Source organism: Rhineura floridana, chromosome 19 (assembly GCF_030035675.1).
Source record: "Rhineura floridana isolate rRhiFlo1 chromosome 19, rRhiFlo1.hap2, whole genome shotgun sequence".
NCBI lineage: Eukaryota > Metazoa > Chordata > Lepidosauria > Squamata > Rhineuridae > Rhineura > Rhineura floridana.
This window is the reverse complement of record NC_084498.1, coordinates 4,481,740-4,502,084: the sequence shown is the minus strand read 5'-3', so window position 1 is coordinate 4,502,084 and position 20,345 is coordinate 4,481,740. Positions and strand designations below refer to the sequence as shown.

Sequence of the window (20,345 nt, the reverse complement as noted above, 5' to 3'; positions counted from 1 at the left end):
CCATAAAAGCTAACTAATTCATTGCAGCCTGAGATTCTTTTGTAAGGCAAGAGCTTAGTTTGCCAGGTACACTAAAAAAATTGCAGGATTTTCCATCATGAGCTTTTTCATAGTACAAGAAATTAATCTGCTGCAGGCCTTTCTGCTATCTTGCCTGACATACATACAAAGTGTTCTACTGCAATTTGGTTTGCATATTTTGATTAAAGAGAGAGGGATGACTGCCGCCTCCTTCTTCCTGCTGCACAGGACAGGAGGTAGGTGCACCATAAGAGCAAGCAGATTTATCCATAATCCTTTCATTCAAGCTGCCTCAAGCATGTACCGGTCTGCCCTCCACACTCAGAGCTACCTATGTTATGATCACTCTTTAATAATGTGTTAATATTGTCAGTTTGTCCTATCCAGAGGAACCCCCTTCTGCAGAAAACTATTACCTCCACAACTGCAAAGCCCTTGATGGGCCTTGAGGGGACTGGCTGGCTATCCAGTGATGTAACCGTGTACATAGATCCAACGTCTGACACTGATGAAGTCTCCACGTTGTCAAGCTGCTCCCCAAGACTCCCCAGGCTGCCGGTGCTGCAAAGCGAAAGGTCTAAACTCTCTTGGCTGGAAACCACGTGCGGTTCTAGCAACCCAGGTGGAAGGGCCATTTCCAGGCCGGCTTGGAACTGGTCTACAGAGATATCGCTAATAGTCCGAGAGATGCCCTGGGAGCTGCAAAGAGAGGCTTGGCTGGTAGACGCAGAGGCACTGACACTCATGGCAGGTGCGACACTGCTGGAGCTGCTGATGTCCAAGCTGTCCACGCTGCTAGAGACCACGGGCTTGTCCATCTCAGTCTTACATTCCCCTCCCTCTGCTTTGTCCTTGATTTTCTTAGGATCCTCCTCCTGCACGGGGATGTAGATCTCGTCTTTGAAGACGCCACCATGGGCATTGCAGGCCTTGCGGATGGCACTTCGCACGGTGCCTTCCTCCAGGTGGGTGGGGATCCCCGAAATCACCAGCAGGCGGCTGTGAGCTGTCGCCCCAACCAAGGCCTGGCATGCATCTGCCACAGCATCATTGGTCACGCCCAGTCCCTGGGGATCCTTCTTCGTCAGATGCCTAAGAATTATGAGCAAAGTGAGTGCTCTGTGGAACCACAACATGTCCTCTGGCTTGCTCCCACCGATGCTCAACAGAGCAGTGTCCGTTTCGGAGGCTCGGGATGCAGTTCGTTTCCCTGATGTTGTCTTCTCTCGCTTCATTTTCACCTTTTTCCTCTTTGACAGGAGGCTTGGGCTCTGGGGGGTCTGCCCAGGAGAGGATGAAGAGGAAGAGGAAGAATCACTCAGGTTTGGGCCGCTGGTCGATGACATGACGTTGGCTGTGATGCTCATGTTGATTGGCAAGGTCACTTCGGCTACAGCCAGGCAGACCTCCATCAGAGCGTGGAAATAAGTGGAAAACCTCCCCTGGTCGGCTCCTCCTGTCCCAGGCCCACCACAAGCATTTCCAGATGCCCAGTTTTGGGTTTCTTCATCGTACAGCTTGTGCAGTTCCGACTGGAGAGCCATCAGCATGGCCAGGCAAGGGTTTAGCTGCAACGCGATGGAGGAGGACAATCCTGTGGGGTTTTTCTTCTGCTCCAGGCCATGAATTTTGCGAAGCAGTTCAGCTAGGAGGTGAAAGAGCAGCTCCTTTACACAGGCCGCCACGTTGGTTGTCCACAGGAAATTCCCTAGAAATGTTCAGACAGGATGAGAGGAGCCAGGCATTTTATAAGGGGGGTGGCAGCATTTACAGCAGAATACACACCTGTTGGGCAGTGCATACCACCTACCCCAGGGATATGCACTTTGGCTGCTTTAGCTTATGCTGCTGACGATGTGGAAACAGCACGCCAGTCTTAGCTCGCCAGGCAGACAGCGCCTGGCTCTATTCCGCATACATTACACAAAGAAACAACAGTCCTGACTGTTGCCAGGGAAGAGCAGGACCAGAGTACGTGCTGGCTCTCAGCCCATGCGAGTCCCAAGGCAGCCACATTGGAGGCTGCAGTTCTGCCTCCCCCTCCCAGAGCCCTGAGAACCCCTTGGATAGCGCAGGGTCTCTGGGCGGCAAGAATTGGGTGTCTTTAACAGGGCAAGAGAATTGACCAAAGCCTTTGCACCAGATCTGGGTTCCTGATGCCTAACTCCTACGTGCTGCCAACGTTCCTTATTGCTTTTGTGTATTTTAAAGCAGCTCATGGTACTGAGGTCATTTTGTCACTGTTGTTTTCTACGTGACAGAATATCCCAGCACATTACATTTTTCCATTCATGGTTGTTTGCGCACAACCAGGAGCTCACCAAGAATTTCCACCACTTGCAAGAGAACCGAGGCAGGGATTGTGTCCAGCTCCTCTTCGGATTTCCCATCGCCATCCTCCAGTTTCCAGGCCAGCAGCTGCTCTGTGAATGCCATGGCCAGCGGGAATTCCAGGGGAAGGGAATGTAGGATGAGCACGGCGCCCGGAGGGGGAGACACTCCTTGATTGAGACCCACAGAAACAGAGCAACTGATAAAGCTCACTTGCAGCAATGATGTTATATACATTGTTAAAAAGGAGACACACTAAAAAATAAACTTGTGGTAAAGAAAAAATAGTCCCTGTCCCCTTCAGTTTCCCCAAGTCAAAATCCTTGAGCTAAGTATACTTCCAGAATTCTCAAAAGGCATGTTTTAAAGGGGGGGGGGGACTTTTAATCAGTTGCAACATTATTAAAAAACGTCTTTGGCAAATTGACATTGCTTGGCTAGTATGTGAGCTTCTGAACAATATAGGCCCAGTCTGTATTCAAGACATCCTACTGAAACCCAACTCTGGGGGTATTTTCACTAAAGCCTTAGGCGCACTGTTGCAGTTACCAATCCATATTCTGAAGATGTGTTTTTAAACCTTACCAAGTTTGATGTGGACCTTGTCTGTGGAGATGATGACCGAAGGATACTGATTGGTGGTGGGTGGTGGTGTCAGGCCTGTGTTGGTCGGAGAAGCGTCTCGAGGGTAGCAAGCAGCCTCCATGAGGTTCAGCTGGCCATTCCTCTTCACTTTGTGACCAAGGCCATAGACAAGGATCCGGGCCCAGGGGGCCTTATACAGGGAGGAGCTAGAAAACAAAACAGAATATTTGCTAACAAGATTTTTTTAAAGATGGCAGAAAACATTTTCAGCTGCTTTGAAAGCTCCTTAGGGCCGGGATCTATCATTTCACTTACGTTACTCTGTAAGGCAACACGTACACTAACAGGACTATATCAGTAATTATGTTGTACAAGATATTGCAATTATTATTATACACTGTTTCCCCTTTCCGTGGCCATACAGTTTAAAAATGGCTGGGGAGGGGGATTAATATTTTGGAATTCTTGGGTGGGCAGGTATGTTTCTAAAGCCCCCCCCCCAATCCTCACTCTCTGTTTGCTCACAATCACTTACTCTTTGCGGAATCCAGACTGACTTTCCCTACAGGACACAACTACAAAGGCTGCACCAGGGAAATTAACATCCATGTTGACTTTGGACTCGGAAATGGGGAACTCTTCAGACGGGAACTGTTCAGGGGCATTCTGAAAAACAGAATTTAAAACAGTAAAAAAAACCCACCACAGGTTGGAAATGCAGTCCTCCTTTCTACCTTTCTAAATTAAATTAATGAAACAAAAATGTGTCAAATACTGGGCTAGGCTAACTAACTGGGAGCTGATCTGGGAAATCCCTGCACCTCACCCACTTCTGGAGTCACAAGACGCCATCTTCTTAAGCTATAAAGCAGTCCACACTTACAGTTCACTAAATGTTGGTCTTGGGGCCCTTGGAAGTGAACAAACAAGTGCTGGAAAGCACAATCCTGCCAGGAACTCTGGCATCCTCCTCCTCCTTTTCTTGCCTTTCCTCAAAGGGGAAGGGCTGGTTTTACTTTGAGGACTGGATGGGAACACCTTCCTCTCCAGCACCTGTTTTCTTCCATGAACACGACATAAGGAGAGTCTGGCTGCTGGATCAGGCCAGCAGTCCAGCATCTTATTCTCACAGCGGCCAACTGGATTCCTATCGCAAGAGCATAATTAGGACCCGAGTGCAACCATGCTCTCCTCACTCGTGATTCCCAGTCACTGAGAATCAGAGACATACTGTCTCCAACAGCGAAGGGAGAATGTAGCCATTGTGCCTATCAGCATTTTGTTCTCTGATCTGCTTCAGAGCTTTTTCTGATCCACTATAAAAAAACCAAATAATTAACATAATGACAACAAAAGTGCATTTTAATCAGGGAAAGAGAGGCCCAAATAGCTCTGAGGATGCTTTTTATGAATCAGAATTTGTTTTTTCTAAAAAAACGTACCTGTAGGAAGGAACAGATCTGCTTTGTCAGTTCAAGCAGGCTGTCCTCTCCCTGATGCAGAGTCCGAGCGATGGCAACTGTGAGCCACTCCTGGATAGTTTGGGAGCTGCCCTGGTAGAAGAGGTCTGTGGCTGAGCAGTTCTGGGAATGTATGCAGTGCTGGAGGGACTGGGCCAGGAGGATGGAGCTGGAGCTGATTGTTCCATCTGCCACATTACGAAAAAAGAGAGACTCTGAATGCCCATTTTCTCTTATCGGGACAAACTGATCACTCGTCCACAGCTAAAGCTCAACAGCTACAAACACTGAACTGATTAAACAAACAAGCATAAGTGAACACTCTGCCTCTCACTTATGGATAAGGTTAACACTACTGTATTTGTTTTTAAAAGCGCCATTTTACCAGGAAGAGGTGGTGCAAGAAGCTGGTTGGATAGCAGCTGGAGGTGCTCCAGAGTGATGTCCCGAATGGCAGAGATGTGAAACAGACGAGTAAACATGTGAGGAGATTTAGGGGCAAAAATATTGAGCAGAGCCATGCGGCAGTACAGCCGAGCAAGTGCAGCTTCACATCGTAAAAGTTCTCTGTCAAAGGAGAAATAAAGAAATCGCATATTTCAAAGTACTTAAAAAACAACAGCATCGCTAACACAGAGTATTTTGTCTCGCCCAACTGTTCAGTTCAAATTTATTTGAACTCTAACAAAACTCAGGATTATAAATTAGTGATGCTGGTTGCTTACTTTGAAGACCTTTCTGGTCCGGTATGAAGGAGGCATCCAGACATGGGCCAACTCTCTAGAGTAGAGAGGCAGGATCCTGTGACACCAAGCTGAAGTACTTTGCCTGGTCAGGAGGCTTCACTGAGCCAAACACAAAGTGTGTGGATGAAGAAACTGGCTAACAGAAAAAAAGGAGCTTCCTCCAGGAACACCCAACATATATGGATGAACGAAGCAAGAGCCTCTGAGCGCCAACAGGAAACCTGGAGGAGGGCAGGGCTGGCTGATGCCTCCCTCACACTGGACCAGAAAGGAGAGTCACAGTAAGTGGCCAATGTTCCTTTCCCCGTGGAAGGGAGGCATCCTGACAGGGGACTTACCCAAGCCTACCCCCTCTGCCGGGAGAGCTGGAGGCAGCTGGCCATTAAGACAGTAGCAGTACTTGCTGTAGCACTCATCTCCTGAATCTTGTCTTGGCCAAGGCGTAAGAATCCATCTTATCATGCCTGATAAAGGTATTTGGTAATGACCAGGCTTCAGCCCTGCAAATCCCAGTTAAGGGAGCATTAATGGAGAAGGCCACAGCGGCAGAATATAGAACTGCCACACTGGTGGAATGCGCTGTGACCTTAAGTGGCGCTGGTAAATGCTGCACCCCATAATCCAATGTATTGATCCACCTAGTAAGGGTGGCCTTAGAAATCTTCTGAAAGGAACAAGCATGATCCTAACAGCCAAGTTTGATCAGGGCCTTTCCACTCAGATGTCAGCTGCCTAAATCAGTAGTTGGGACAGCAGTGCTTTTATGAGATTGAGAGAAGAGAGGATCAGAGGGAGAACTAAGAGAGAGAAGGAACAGTTTGTTCTTACCGTAAACGGTGTTTCTTCATGGATGACACGAGGTCTCCAAGTGGTTAATATAGCTCCTCCTACAGCCCAGAGACAGGAAACGCTTCAGCGAATTTTTGCTCCTCCCCTGTTGCTGAGGCTCAGTTTTCTTTTCTTGGCTAGCTTTGACATCAGCCTCAGCGAATAAATAAAAATGAACAGTATAACAGACAGAATGTGAGCAACGTGCTCAGAATTAGTTAAACAAACCAACCAATGTTAGCTGGTGCGAACTAAATGATACAGAACTCATGGCACTCCTTGACGCACTCCCAACCCTTAATTATAGAGTGGGTGGGCCTTGGAGACCTCATGTCATCCATGAAGAAACACTGTTTACGGTAAGAACAAACTGTTCCTTCTCTCATAGATGACAGAGGTCTCCAAGTGGGACGTAACAAAGCTGCAGACCTAGGGTGGGATAGATGAAGGCAGGACCTGTTGCAGGACCCTGCGTCCAAATGAAGCCTCGGCTGAGGCGTATAGGTCTATCTTGTAGTGCCTTGTGAACGTGGTAGGAGAGGACCAGGTGGCCGCTCTACAAATATTGGCTATTGGAGCATTTGTGGAAAATGCCGCCGATGTAGCCACCGATCTGGTGGAATGTGCCGTGATGTGTAAAGGAGAGGTCAAATGAAGTGTTTCGTAGGCCAAGGATATACAAGCCTTAATCCATCGTGCCAAAGTCGCCACAGACACCTTTTGTCCCAATGTGGCCGGATGAAAGGAAATGAACAAAGAGTCAGACCTCCTGAAGGGCCTAGTTCTATTTATATATATATTTTAGTGCCCTTCTGACATCAAGGGAGTGCCATGCCCTCTCTTGAGGATGAGTAGGGTGAGGACAGAAAGAAGGTAGTATAATGTCCTGTTGAGAATGGAAAGGAGAGTTAACTTTGGGTATAAAGGTTGGGTTAGTACGTAGAACAACCCTATCTTTATGGAAAACACACAAGTGCTTGTCAACAGAGAGTGCCTGCAACTCTGAAATTCTGTGCGCTGTTTGTTATAGCAATTAGAAAAATTATTTTGAATGAAAGTATTCTTAATGATGAAGAACTTAGAGGCTCAAATGGTGGTTTTTGTAACGCCGAGAGCACTGTGTGCAAGTTCCACGTCGGAAAACGATGTTTGACTGGTGGACTAAGAGTTGTAGCTCCACAGAGAAAGCTCTTCACGAGTTCGTGAGAGGCTAAGGAGGGAGCTCCCTGGACTTGTAAAACAGAAGAAAAGGCTGATGCTTGTCTTTTCAATGTATTGGGACGTACGCCCATTTGAAACGCGTCTTGCAGAAAGCGTAGCACATCGGGTACCTCTGCTCTTTCTGGATTAATGTTCGACTTAGAGCACCAAGTTGAGAATGCCTTCCAGGTACCTTGGTAGCTGCGAATGGTGGAAGGCCTCCTAGATGCCAGTATGGTACACACAACTGCTGGGGATATGCCTGATGCTAACAATCTGCTGCATTCAATTCCCAGGCGGTCAATTGAAGCCATTGTGGGTCTGGATGGAGAAGAGGACCTTGATGGAGCAGATCGGGACATGAAACAAGTCGAATGGGTGGCGTCAGACAGCTGAATGATGTCTGAAAACCACGGACGTCTTGGCCAATACGGTGCCACCAACACGACGTGAGCCCTTTCTGATCTTATCTTTTTTAATACTCTGGAGAGCAGCGGAGTTGGGGGGAATGCATAGAGTAGCCCGGTCGGCCACGTTGCCGCTAGAGCATCCTGTTGCTCTGCCCCATGGGTGAGGTAGCGGGAAAAGAAGCGACGAGTCTGGTGGTTCAACTCAGATGCAAACAGGTCTACTTTGAATTCGCCGAACTGGGATTGAAGAGAGAGAAAGACTGCTCGGTTGAGGGACCATTCCCCAGGAAACAACTGCTGGCGGCTCAGCCAATCAGCCGTCACATTCAGATGGCCCTGGATGTATTCTGACTTGATTGATGTGACATGGTGTTCCACCCACGATAGCATTGTCACTGCTTCCAGATGCAGGCTTCGTGACCGGGTCCCTCCTTGCTTGTTCAAATGAGCCCGAGTCGTGGTATTGTCCGTGCGAATCAAGACGTCTGGTAAATCGATATTGCTTGCAAAGTGACGCAGGGCTAGGTGTGCCACCCTGAGCTCCAACCAGTTGATGCTTTTCCTGGACTCTTGGAAGGACCAACGGCCCTGGATATACTGCCCCTGGTAATGAGCTCCCCATCCTGATAGACTCGCGTCGGTGTTGATGACGGATTGTGGAGGTTCCTGGAGAGGAACTCCCTTTGTGAGGTTGTGTAGATCCATCCACCATAGAAGAGATTGTCTGGTCTGCTGTGAGAGAAGAACATAACGGTGGGAACATAGTGCAATTTCCTTCTGGAAACGGAGAAGCATCCATTGAAGTGGTCATGAGTGTAGTCGAGCCCAGGGAGTAATGCCTATGGCCGAAGCCATCATGCCGAGCAGCTTTGCCAGTGTCGTGAGATTGACTGAACAAGACCGAGTCACCATGCGGGCCAACCCTGTGATCTTTCGAATTCGTTCCAAAGAGAGGGACATGGATTGACGCACTGTGTCCAAAAATGCTCCCAGATGTACTAGGGTCTGCGATGGGATGAGATGACTCTTCTGAGAATTGATTAAAAACCCGTGATTCTTCAGATGAGCCAAAGTGATCTGGACAACTTCTTGAGCTCGGGGAAGAGAGCCGGCCCGGATTAAGAGATCGTCCAAGTAGGGATATATGTGTAGTCCCTGCAGTCGAAGGACGGCTATCAGAGTCACCATTACCTTGGTTAAGACTCATGGGGCAGAGGCTAGACCAAAGGGCATGGCTTTGAACTGAAAGTGGTTGCCGTTGTAGTAAATACGTAGCAGGCGTCTGTGTGCAGGGCAGATAGGTATATGCAGGTAAGCATCTTTCAGGTCTACCGATGCTAGAAAGTCGTGGGGCTGAAGTGCTTCTTTTATGGAGGATAGAGTCTCCATCCAGAATTTTCGAGTGATCACAAATTGGTTCAGAAATTTTGGACCCCTCCTTCTTCTTGACCAAAAACAGGATAAAGTCCTGAGAAGAACTCTCTGAAAGGAACCTCCTCTATGGCCGAAATGCTCAATAGGCGGCGAATTTCGTTGGAAACTGCCTGTTGTTTTACCCCGGACTTGGAGATGGGAGAAGGAAGGAACCTGGCTGGCAGATACTCTCTCAATTCTATTTTGTACCCTTGCATGACTATTCTTAATACCCACTTGTCCTGGGTAGATTGCTGCCACTGTTGGGAGAATTGGCCTAGCCTGCTCCCTACTGGCAACCCGGTGGGTGAGTCAGAAGCGCTGTTGGTTCTGATGCCCTTGGCGTGACTGAGTTGAAGGACCCTTGTAGGAGAATGGTTGCTGGCTTCTCTGTTGGAACCGTTGTCTGTTCCAGGAGGGACGGCCTGATCTAAAATCACAACTCCTGCCTCCGAATCTACTCCCGCAAAAGGACTGGCAGGGCTGATGATTGATTGAAAGGGACGCCTGAAGGAACGGTGAGCCTCTCTCTTCTGAGCCGGCATAATTTTCTTTTTGTCTCTAGACTCTATTAAGACATCCTGTAATGCAGTGTCCCCAAATAATTTGGAACCCAGAAAGGGCACAGATGCCAGATTAGCCCTAGAGGGGGCATCTACATCCCAATGATTAAGCCAAAGGTGTCTGCGAGCAACCACTTCATCTGCTATAGCTCTACACGAAAATTGGGAAGCATCCATAGTTGCATCCACTATAAAGGTACATGATCTAGAAACTTTCAATAAAGATTTTCTCATTTGCACGGGATCTAGGGACATATCGTCCAGAAGGTCCTCTACCCAAAGGAGTGCTGCTCTGGCAAACGCTGAGGCCGAAACGGAAGCCCTTACTGAAAGGGCAGCTGCCTCATGAGTCTTTTTTAGGGCTACCTCCATCTTTCGCTCATTGGGATCTCTCATCTGAGCATCCCCATCCCGAGGGAGGAAAGCCCTGGACAGTAAAGCAGAGACTGGACCGTCCACTGCTGGGATTTGCAGCTGCTGTTCCATGATCTCAGGTTCTAGAATATAAAATCTGTTGGCATAGTTAGTACCCTTCTTACATAGAAGTGGAGAGTCCCACTCCAACTTCATTACTGACTTAAAAGGAGCAGGGAAAGGAATGCACCTGGTGGACAGTCTTGGGACAGGCAGGACCAAAGCGCTTTTAGATACTGGCTCCTGTTGCTGTTGCTGCTGTGTTAAGTTCAGGTTTAAAGCAGTCAACACTCTGTGAAACAGAGGAGGGAAATGGGCCTCCAGAAAAGTCTAGCGGAGCCAAAGTCCTCCAGCTCGGATCCATCACTCCATTCCCCATCCCCTTCATCCAAAACGTCATCTCCCCCATCATCAGAGTGACTTTCATTAACTGTAAGTTCCCTCCGTCTGTCTTGCCCTTAGCAGCAGAATGGGGACCAGGAGAGTGGGCTATGTCTGGCTCCTGTTGCTCTAATTGCCCCCTTAGGGAAGGGCGATCGATTGTATTCCCTTGCTGGGAAAAGGACCCTCAGGCTCCCTGTCCCCCTTGTGTGGGTAAATCCCCTAGGATGGCCTCTCTAAGTTGATGCAGCACAGCGGGAGAGAAGAGGTCAGACAGTAATTGCTGCTGAATTATTGGGTAAGGCTCCTGGAGGGGCTCCCTAGCCGGGGCTTGGAAGGTGCTTCACACTGGGCTGACCTGGTGATGCCTTCGTCCTCAGAAGACAGCGAGTCCAGCTGCCCCGACATATTAAGAATGAGGCGGGGAGGATCGGGAGAATGGGGAGGGGCTGCATGAGAACACTGTTTGCGCGCCCTTAACGTGGCCTGGATGCCTCCCTCAGCAGCAGCAGCCATCGAGATATCAAGCAGGACAGAAGTACTCCGTTCAGTCATGACAGGCGCTAATTCAGTAGTGTCTTCCAAAATGGCAGGCGCTGCTATGTTTGGATCCAAAATGGCGAGCGCAACCGCCTCAGCGCTATCTCCTCCTGCAGCCCTGCCGGGGGAATGAGCCCATCCTTGTATCGACTTACCCCGCTGCCTAGCAGAGCCGGGTGCGAGGCTGGTGAGCTGTGCAAAAAGATTCTTGAAGAAGACTCTTCCATTGGGTCATCCTCGCCAGTAAGCAGCCGTTGCTGAAAAGTGGCGGGAAAGCGCAGTGATCGGGAACTGACCGAAGCCGCAGCTGGGTATTGCCCGATTTTCTTAAGATGCTTCTTTCTGGAAACATAGCTCTTAGTCTTATCCGTGCTTTTTTCTCCCCAACTTGGATCTTTTTGCTTTTTCCATAGCTCAGAGAGAGAGGAAAAGGGAGGGAGTGAAACTGACAAGAGAATACTCTTGCAGAAGTGGGGAAGATACAGAGGACTGAGGTGAAACTGACAGAAAGAAAAATGGAAGACAGACAGATGTAAGTCAAGGTAAACATACACAGTAAGGGAAGGAGAAAACGCTGGAAAGTTTTAGCTAGGAATAGACTATCTCTAAATAAGGAGAGAATCCAAGAGGATGTGCTCCGGGCTGAGACAGGAAACTAAAACTGAGCCTCAGCGACAGGGGAAGAGCAAATATTCGCTGAAGCGTTTCCTGTCTCTGGGCTGTAGGAGGAGCTATATTACCCACTTGGAGACCTCTGTCATCCATGAGAGAAAGGGGATTTTATATAGTTCAAAGATGAATCAGAAGAGAGAAATGCTGTTAAAAGCCAAAAAGAGAGAAACTTCTCTGAACCTGGGGTGAGGCAGGAAGGGAACTGTGGTAGAGCCTCCTTACCAGGCAAAGTACTTTAACACTGTCCAGAGTGTGTGTGTTAGTCTATGCCTGGAATCCCTCCCACTGAAACATTAATTACACAACAGCTCCAATATACTGTATGCAGAACTGCAAGAAAGAAATTGCAATACAGTGAAACCAAGTCCTCAAAATGTATTTGCAGACTTCATCTCAAATTTGGAGTCTATTGATGGGAAGTTATAGAGTTCTAACAAAATTTAGCAGCCACCACAGCTAAATATGCATCCATCTAGCACAATCTGTTATTATTGCTAGTACCGCATATGCAAAACTACAAATTATTAAGGGATATTTTTATACTGTCCCAGAACAACTTCTCACCCAAGAGGCATGCTCATCAAAAGGAGAGCTTAAAATAATTCATACTGATTAAAAAAATGCATTCAGACTGTTGTTGTATGTAATATATGCAGTTACCTCTCTGTGTTTGATTACCTGTATTAGGATGTTAGCATCCATTTAGGATTGAAATATATGGGGACTTTTTCTCTTGCCTTCTCTTGCCTTCTAAATACAGTAGGGCCCCACTCATATGGCAGGTTCTGTTCCAGGCCCCTGCTGAAAAGCAAAAACCGCTGGAAAGTGGGGCCCTACTCAGCTGTAGCGTGCGATCAGCTGTAGCACAGGGAGCTCCAGCCACCGCGCTCCAGCTGACAGCGATCAGTTGGAGTGCATGAGCTCCCCATGCTACAGCTGATCGCGCGCTCGAGCTGATCAGCTGGAGCGCGTGATCAGCTGGAGCGTGGGGAGCTCATGCACTCCAACTGATCGCTGTCAGCTGGAGCGTGGTGGCTGGAGCTCCCCGCGCTACAGCTGACTGCCCCACTGGCGCTGCCGTAGTAGCAGAATACTGACAAGCGGGGCCCCAACAAGCGGGGCCCTACTGTATGTTGTGTTGTACTGCTTATATTCTATCACTAGGTGGCACTGCAGCACAGTTTGCTTCAGCCTACACCAGAAGACAGCAAACAGCACTGCAGCAGCACCTACGGACAAAATACAGCATTAATTCACAGAACAAAGTCATCCCGTGAAAAGTAACTGCTCCTTTATTATCTATAGTAGTGAAGGACAAACCTCTCCAGCTGAATGGGACCAAGTTACAGGAAGACCCGTCAATAAGAATAACCATCAATTAACCTTGAATGAATAAAAGGATGAGCAGAAATTAACCACAATTACGTGGCTAATTCAGAAAGAACCCCATGAGTTGTGTAAGAATTGAAGATCACTGTAACAGAGCCTCTGGTGGACTTTAGTGGAGGAAACCTTCATAAAACACTGCCCAGTTTCCTTTTAGGTGCTCAGAAGATCTTATTATGCAAAGCTGCACCTATTGGACTTAACCCAAGAGACACTGGATGTAGAATGGTCTCAAAGCACACACAAGCTCCCCAGTGGTCTAATCTCCATTTACCTGTGAATCTGAATGTTTGTATTATCCAGAGAAACCAGCCCGTTTGTTGCAGTCCTTCTATAGCCAGCAGGGGGGCGTTCAAGCATGTCAATAGGGTACCAGTATCTTACCAAGACACCTTCGCTTCTGAGGTAAGTCTCTACCTGGACAAGCTCATTCACCTGAAATGACAAAATCTATCACCTGACAACTTCCGAGCCTTTGTGACAGGTTACAGCCAAAATGCCAAAGGCATCCCCGCCAAGTTTAAACACAGCTACAACTTGCCGAATCAACGTCCAGAACGACTCCGTGGAGGCCAAATGTCTTCAACATCCCGCGGATAGCAAACTTAGGCAGGGCTGTTCCCACAGCATTGGTGGCCACGTTGTTACTGTCTGGGCAGCGGGTGACTACGGTGAGTCCTGAAGCCGAGAGAAAGGTGGTCTTAACGCTGTGATCTCCAACAAGAGGAAGCAGGGCCTTCTCAAGCACAGCTCCCACCGCCAAGAAAGGCAGCTATTAAGTCTGGCCTATACAAACTGGAACAGCGTGTGTGGAGCAGACTAACACTTGTGCCTCCCCCAATCTGTGGCCTGTTGCTTGTGGTGATCATAATTAATCTGAGCCCTGGCTACCATGTCTCCTTGCCATATTGTGCTTGTAGGGCATCAAGGACTACAGGCAGCAGCATGAAATGAGGGGATAACTGCAGTGGGAAGCAGAGGCTCTGACAACTCTGAGGTGAAACTATGATGGCGGTTAAATTCCTTCTGCTCTGTTAGTCCATACATCACCACAGTGTGATGGAATTCACACACCCAAGCTCAGTATTTCATGACTGCAAATTCAGAGTGGTGATGATGGTGTGTGAGAGTGTGTGACTGAGAGTAAATGTGTCATCTTAGAACACACAGTCCAAGCAGACCTTCTCCTGCTTCTTCAGAGGCAGTTCACCCATTCTGTTTAGAGTCATCCAGTATGAAGCCTTGAATCCACCCATAATCAAACTAAACTCTAAGAACAACCCCATCCCAAAATGTACCTTTCCGAACTTTATCAATGGTGAACTTATTGGCTTCATCTTTGATATCTTCAATTGTGGGAAGGTACAAGTCTCGAGGGATACCCCCATTTTCCTCATAGAGAAATTCCACCGTTTGCCGGGCTATATCAACCATTCCTGAAACAAAGATTAACTGTCAATTAAGGGGGCCTTTGAAATCACTTGAATGTTAAAAGCTTGGATAATTGTGGGCAAGACTTCTCAGGCAACAGCTGAATGAACTGGCCATTACAGCTGAGAATCTCTGGTAGATGCACAAAACATTTCATGACCACTTAGGTCTGTATCCAAGCACACATGAAAACTGAGGAATAAACACAACACCAAAAGTTTCTCAGTGTAGGTATTAACAAAGAAGGCCTGAAAATTGGTGCTAAATTCAGGAGAGAAACATTTCTGGCAGGCTTACCCAGCTGCAAAGCTCCTTTAATTTGATCCAAGCCAGACTTCCTCTCTGCTTCATTACGGAACCGTCTTCTAATTGTCGGGAATACTTTGGTTTCCCAGGCTTTAACTAATAAGGCATAGTGATCCTCCTGCAAAAGGAAGCCAAGCATCCCCTTGTCAAATCTAGCAAAGGCCATCAGTTCATCCAGCTATATAATATCTATCCTGATAACCAACAACTCTCAAGAGTCTAACTGAAGGCAGTAGACTGAGAGCTTCTAAATGTAACACATATTATTTATTTCAGAGCCTTATGCCTCAATAAATAATACACAGCTCACTCATGCTCTGAAAATTAAATATCCAAGAAAATTCAAATTATTTGCAGTGTTGCAAAACAGAGTATCTAGATCCACATTTTGGTCCAATCCCACATTGTGTGAACCTTGGAAAGATGGATAAAGGATTCTTAGAGAGGAGGTCTGCAAAAATACAGGGTTTTGATGCAGGGGGCATCTGTAAGAAGGTAAACAAAGAAAGGCAGTGTTAAGAAGCTGCAGTTGAGAAGCTGAGGGTATCCAGACAGTGAGACTGCTGGCAGCTACACCGATGATAATCTGTGAATGTGGGGGTTGGGGCAGGAGAGAGAGAGAGAACATCAAATGGAGAGACTGCCCTGCCAAACTCTTCCTTCCCAACCTATCATAGGTTTTGGCTTGATTTGAGAAAAGCTGCCGCATTTGTTGGTGTCATTTTCAGTCCATTATTTGTGTAGAATCTGGATCCAAGCAATGTTGCCAAGAACAGGCACATATGAAAGGCAGTAGGGAGTGCGTGGATATGGGGACACAGGCTTGAGAGGCCTGTGAAAGGGACACGTGCAGAAGCCCTCTGGCTTTGAGCCAGAGGCTTCTACACTTGTCCCTTCCGCAGTATCAAAACACCCAAATATTCTGTGTACTGTGTGAGCAGGTAAGACCTCCAGCACAGAGGCGCCTCCTTTTGCTTACCCGTGGGATGTCATCTTCATCTTCGTCATCACTTTCGTCATCTGCAATGGGAGGGGGGTGAGGGTCTGGGCCTGACGTGATGAAGTTTTCATAGCTCAGCTCCATCTTGTAATGGCAGGAGGTGTCACTGTCATATTCTGTAACCAAGCAACAAGGAGGAAAAGGAAGCTGTACCAGCCGCCGTATCTGATGGATGCAATCTGACCCTGTGCTTAGAAGAAAGCTGCCTGATGCACTTTTGACACAAGAACGAGAGGCTGCAAACAGGTACAGAACATATGAAGCTGCCCTGCACGGTCCTGTTAATGGGGCCATCATGACAGCATCTCTCTGAGGTCTTGAGAAGACTTCCCAAGCTTGCTAAAGCAGGGGTCACCAACCTTTTTGGACCAGTGGGCACATTTTGAGTTTTAAGGAAGTCCTGTAGGGCACTAGTTTCAAAATGGCTGACATGGGTGGTGGCGGCGGCTTAACACAAAATGAGAGCGAGTACAGTCATTGCTGCCCCCAACAACCTCAGGTTTACCATGAGAAGTCATCTATGTCCCGCTGGTCCTGACTGTGGAGATAACACAATATTGATTTCTCCACATGCTTCCCCACAGTGATGCTGTTGCTGTCTAGTAACAACAGGGAGCATTTCCCAGTACCATGACAAATATACAAGGTGGCCACACCACACGCACTCTCTCATGCACATGCACATATTTACCACACCCACATAGACCACAGATACACATGCATTGCTCACTCTCTAATACACACACAGACCTCTTCCTTTCTCTCTTTCGCTCTGTTCAAGTGCATTTTTCCCTCTCCCACAGACCACTCATACAGACATCTTTCATACATACATGCATCCACTCTCTCTCCCTCCCCACCCCAAGTGTATCTTTCCCTCTTTCACACACAGACATCCACAGGAATTTTTCCAGAAAGAGATTTTTTTCGGGGGGGGGGGCAAAGTGAAACACTGAAAAGGTTTCTCACAAAAATTGAGAAGAATGAGGTCTGTACATTTTGTCTCATATCTCAGGTACAAAAAATGCTAGAAACTTACTTTTTTTAAAAAATGAAAGCTGAGAATCTGGGGATTATCTTGGGGGCACCTAAGGAGGCCTTTGTGGGTGCCATGGTGCCTGAGGACATTGGGCTGGCTGCCTCTGTGCTAAAGTGATCAGTCCTTACTAGTCATGATCATCCTCCTCATCCTCCTCATCATCATCTATTACCTGCCCTTCTAAGGAACTGTGGTTTTGTGAGGGTGCTACAGGATTCTCTGGTACAAATCCTTAACTTTCTCACAGAAATACAATTCCCAAGAGGTGCAGGGCAACCATGACACTTAAAGCAGGTGAAATCTGTACTGCAGATATGCCATACAGATCCTCACTGCAAAGGCAGAATAGTCCCAGCTTACTTCCTAGGGCTATCATGCAAGTGAACAAGAATTTTTAAAAAAAGAATTACTTCCAAATTAAGGAATTAAAAGAGGTACTAATAATAATACAATTGCATGCACGGAATTGTCACTCAGAGCTCCAGTCACCCTCCTCTGGCATACAATTCGTTAATGACACCCCTTCTATGCTGTTTTGCTATGGAGGGCAGAAGATGTTGCTTGGAATAGAGAGAAGGGGGCATTACGTTGCTGAGCTGTGGCTACAGCAGCAATCCTGCAAGGAGGCCCATGAGTCCCCGGGTCAGAGGCGGTGCTGGTGCCTGCATCATTATCGCTATCGGATGCCATGGCAAAAGGCAACGCTTCAAAGTTGGCACTTATTTCTTCTGCGAGGTCAACACAGAGGTCGGCAGCATTTCGGTGAGCTTGGCCTTCCGCATAGGCAAACTGGCGGGACCCAAAATTGGCTCGGACTTTGGTATTCTAGAAGGTGATGGAAACAAATCAGAAGGGCTCATCCTGTGTACTGTTTCAGCTTTATACTCTTTATACTATTTGCTAAAAAAGGAAGATGCGCTCTGTCTGGCTTACTAAATACTTCCCAGAACTACAGTTTCTGCTGTACAGTAAACCAAGAAGCATTTTTAAAAACAATGGCACTATTGATAATCCATTTGTTGTCAAAAAGGAAATACACATTAGAAAAAGGGAAAATGCCAAATATCAACAAGAAAAGATATCAACATTGTGCCGTGAATAATACTGAAATCTATATCTAATTCTTTAGGTTATTTTCAGCCAACTTTTCAATAATGCTGGACCTCCGAAACAGGATACAGTTAGAAGATTTTAATAATACAAATAAAATGACCAAGGGAAGGGGCAAAATGAAGCCAATGGTTGGCATTAAAACAGCTGTTATAAAAAGCCTGTCTAAGAAATGAAGGTCATAATAGACAAATTTAAGGGGAGCAAGCTCTTGGATCTGTTGCAGAGTGCTGAGAAGCTCACGTCAGCTCTTATGGAAACATACCTATCTATGTATCTACATACAGAGGGTTTTCTCCCCCTCTCAGAATACGTTACTGTATGTAGAGTCAGGATAGAGGTAGCCAACGTGGCGGCCTTCAGATGCTGTTGGACTCCAACTCCCATCAGCCTCAGCAAGCATGGCCAACAGTCAGAGATTGGAGGTGGAGTCCAACAATATCTAGAAGGCACCATGTTGGCTATCCCCATGCCAAGAGCTTAAAAAAGTCCACTTTGGAGCCGTTCACCCCTTCCCTCAGATATACATGGGCTAGTTATGATTACACAGTAGAGAGAGGGAAAGGCACTCTGCACAAGCACAGAGCTACTCTTCGTAATTGTTGCTTCACATGTCTAAAGGCCTGGACTTAAAACAGGATCTGGGGCCATGCTCTGTTTAACTCCTCTAGGAGAATGGGATGGTGTTTAACCTGCCTTCTTCTGGATATGGACGACTGGCCACATTCCCCCGGAGACGTCCTCCAGATACGGCCCCAACCGCTGTCCACAGTATGTAAAATACACTCTGCCTTTGGCTGGCTGCCCTGGAGGAGGTGGGGTGCCTTTTGCCCTTTCCCAACCAATGCCTGCAACATCACCTAGAAGAAAGGCAAAGGGTTAAAAGAGAAAAGGAGGTATCTTTCTGCCACTGCCAACAGGGCTCTCAGAAGATGTGTGCAGGGTCAGCCCAGCCAAAGGAGACGTACCAGGAGAGAGGGTCACATCCAGTCTCACGCTCTTCCACTGCAGCAAACTGGAACCATTGTAATGAACAGCTCGCCCATTGCTGAAACCATGTGACGAAAGAAGCAAAGTGTTAACTGGACAAACAGTTCATTTAATCTTTTGTCAAGTACCTAAAAGGACGCTACAACAAACCTGTGCTCACTTTACCGTATCAAGATTGGAGGGGGGACGCATTAGGATCTTTGCTGAGGTCCCAAAAGAAACTAATCAGTTTACATACATAACAGTTGTCAATGGGTTTAGATGGCACTTTCCCTCATGCTTAACACACTGGGAAGATTACAGAAGCAGGCCTTCAAGTTGCACAGAATCTTCCTCTGCCATATGGGAGGTTTTATTCCAGAAAAGGGTATGAAAACCTCTTTTCACCAGGGAGACAGACAGATGAAGATACGTGGGAAGATGTACCATGCCCTAAGGTTGTATAAAAAAGGACTTCTCTCTCTTCTGAGGCTCCAGTATCCAAAACCACATTAGCACACACTGTCTCACGCCTGAAGACAGACAGGCAGATTGGAGCAGAACTCTTACATGCCGCTCCCTCTTGGCATCAAGGCTCAGACAGGTCTCAGCAATAATGCCCCATCCTCAGCCATATGAAAATCTCCTGCTCTCTCAAACAACTCCATCCCTCCTCCCTTGCTGCCCCTTAGCCCAAGACTTCCCAAATACTGGTGCGATGCCACATTCTCTCCCTCTTCAAACACTTCCTCAAAATCCATCTTTCCGATGACGCCTTTGGCATATCTACTTGGTTCCCCAGGCTCTGCTGTAACTAAGGATGCTTCCAGACTGTTGCTTATTGGGGGGATTCAGTCAAATACTGGCAAATTTAGGCTGTACAATTAAAGTTGACTCAGCAGTTTTGCGCAACCTGCTTCCCTCCCCCTTCAAAAAATTGGACTTTGTGTTGAGAAGAGCAACTGGAAAATGCACTGGAACGTGTAGGACAATAATTGCTTCATGCAGTGTTGCATAAGCTCCCCAGCAAACTTCGTACAAAACAAATTGGGCTGAATGATTAAGAGTCAGGTCTTGTGGAAGCAACCTAAGGCTCAGTATATGAGACTGAAACAATAGCACATTCTTCCCATGTTTAGCTTTACTTTCAATTCCCCTTCCTATCCTCCATCAACTGTCCTGAGTTGAAGTTTAGATTGTTAGCTCCTTGGAGAATGAATTTGTCCTCTTTGTAAAGCACTATACATATGAATAGCTAAGTGCCTTCGTCATTATGGGAAGAGGCACAGCCCAGTGGCGAAGGACAGCCCCTGAAGGGAGTGGGAAAAGCTTCTGTGCAATTCAAAGGCCTGCCGTCCCACCAACACAGCTGGTATCGGCTACATCCACCTTGTTATACAGTACATCTCACTTTGGGACCCTTGTACAGAAATGAAAAGTTGCCTGTTCTTGAGATGCTGAAATTCATAGAATCATAGAATAGTAGAGTTGGAAGGGGCCTATAAGGCCATCGAGTCCAACCCCCTGCTCAATGCAGGCA

At 47.2% G+C, this 20,345-nt stretch overlaps 1 protein-coding gene across 6 annotated transcripts in view; it reads right to left on the bottom strand.

Annotated features, from left to right (window-relative positions):
- HECTD4 (HECT domain E3 ubiquitin protein ligase 4) overlaps positions 1-20,345 on the bottom strand; it is a 151,461-nt gene that overhangs the window by 16,920 nt on the left and 114,196 nt on the right. For all 6 annotated transcript variants that reach the window (XM_061603389.1, XM_061603390.1, XM_061603393.1 and 3 more), the window contains exons 48-61: positions 18,805-18,884; positions 18,533-18,696; positions 17,314-17,551; positions 15,667-15,803; positions 14,679-14,805; positions 14,249-14,386; positions 13,492-13,628; positions 13,225-13,385; positions 4,783-4,964; positions 4,380-4,585; positions 3,473-3,603; positions 2,938-3,143; positions 2,343-2,522; positions 438-1,729 (exon numbers count right to left, since the gene is read on the bottom strand). In XM_061603389.1, the coding sequence (XP_061459373.1) occupies positions 438-1,729; positions 2,343-2,522; positions 2,938-3,143; positions 3,473-3,603; positions 4,380-4,585; positions 4,783-4,964; positions 13,225-13,385; positions 13,492-13,628; positions 14,249-14,386; positions 14,679-14,805; positions 15,667-15,803; positions 17,314-17,551; positions 18,533-18,696; positions 18,805-18,884 (3,379 nt within the window). The remainder of the gene's footprint in view (positions 1-437; positions 1,730-2,342; positions 2,523-2,937; positions 3,144-3,472; positions 3,604-4,379; positions 4,586-4,782; positions 4,965-13,224; positions 13,386-13,491; positions 13,629-14,248; positions 14,387-14,678; positions 14,806-15,666; positions 15,804-17,313; positions 17,552-18,532; positions 18,697-18,804; positions 18,885-20,345) is intronic.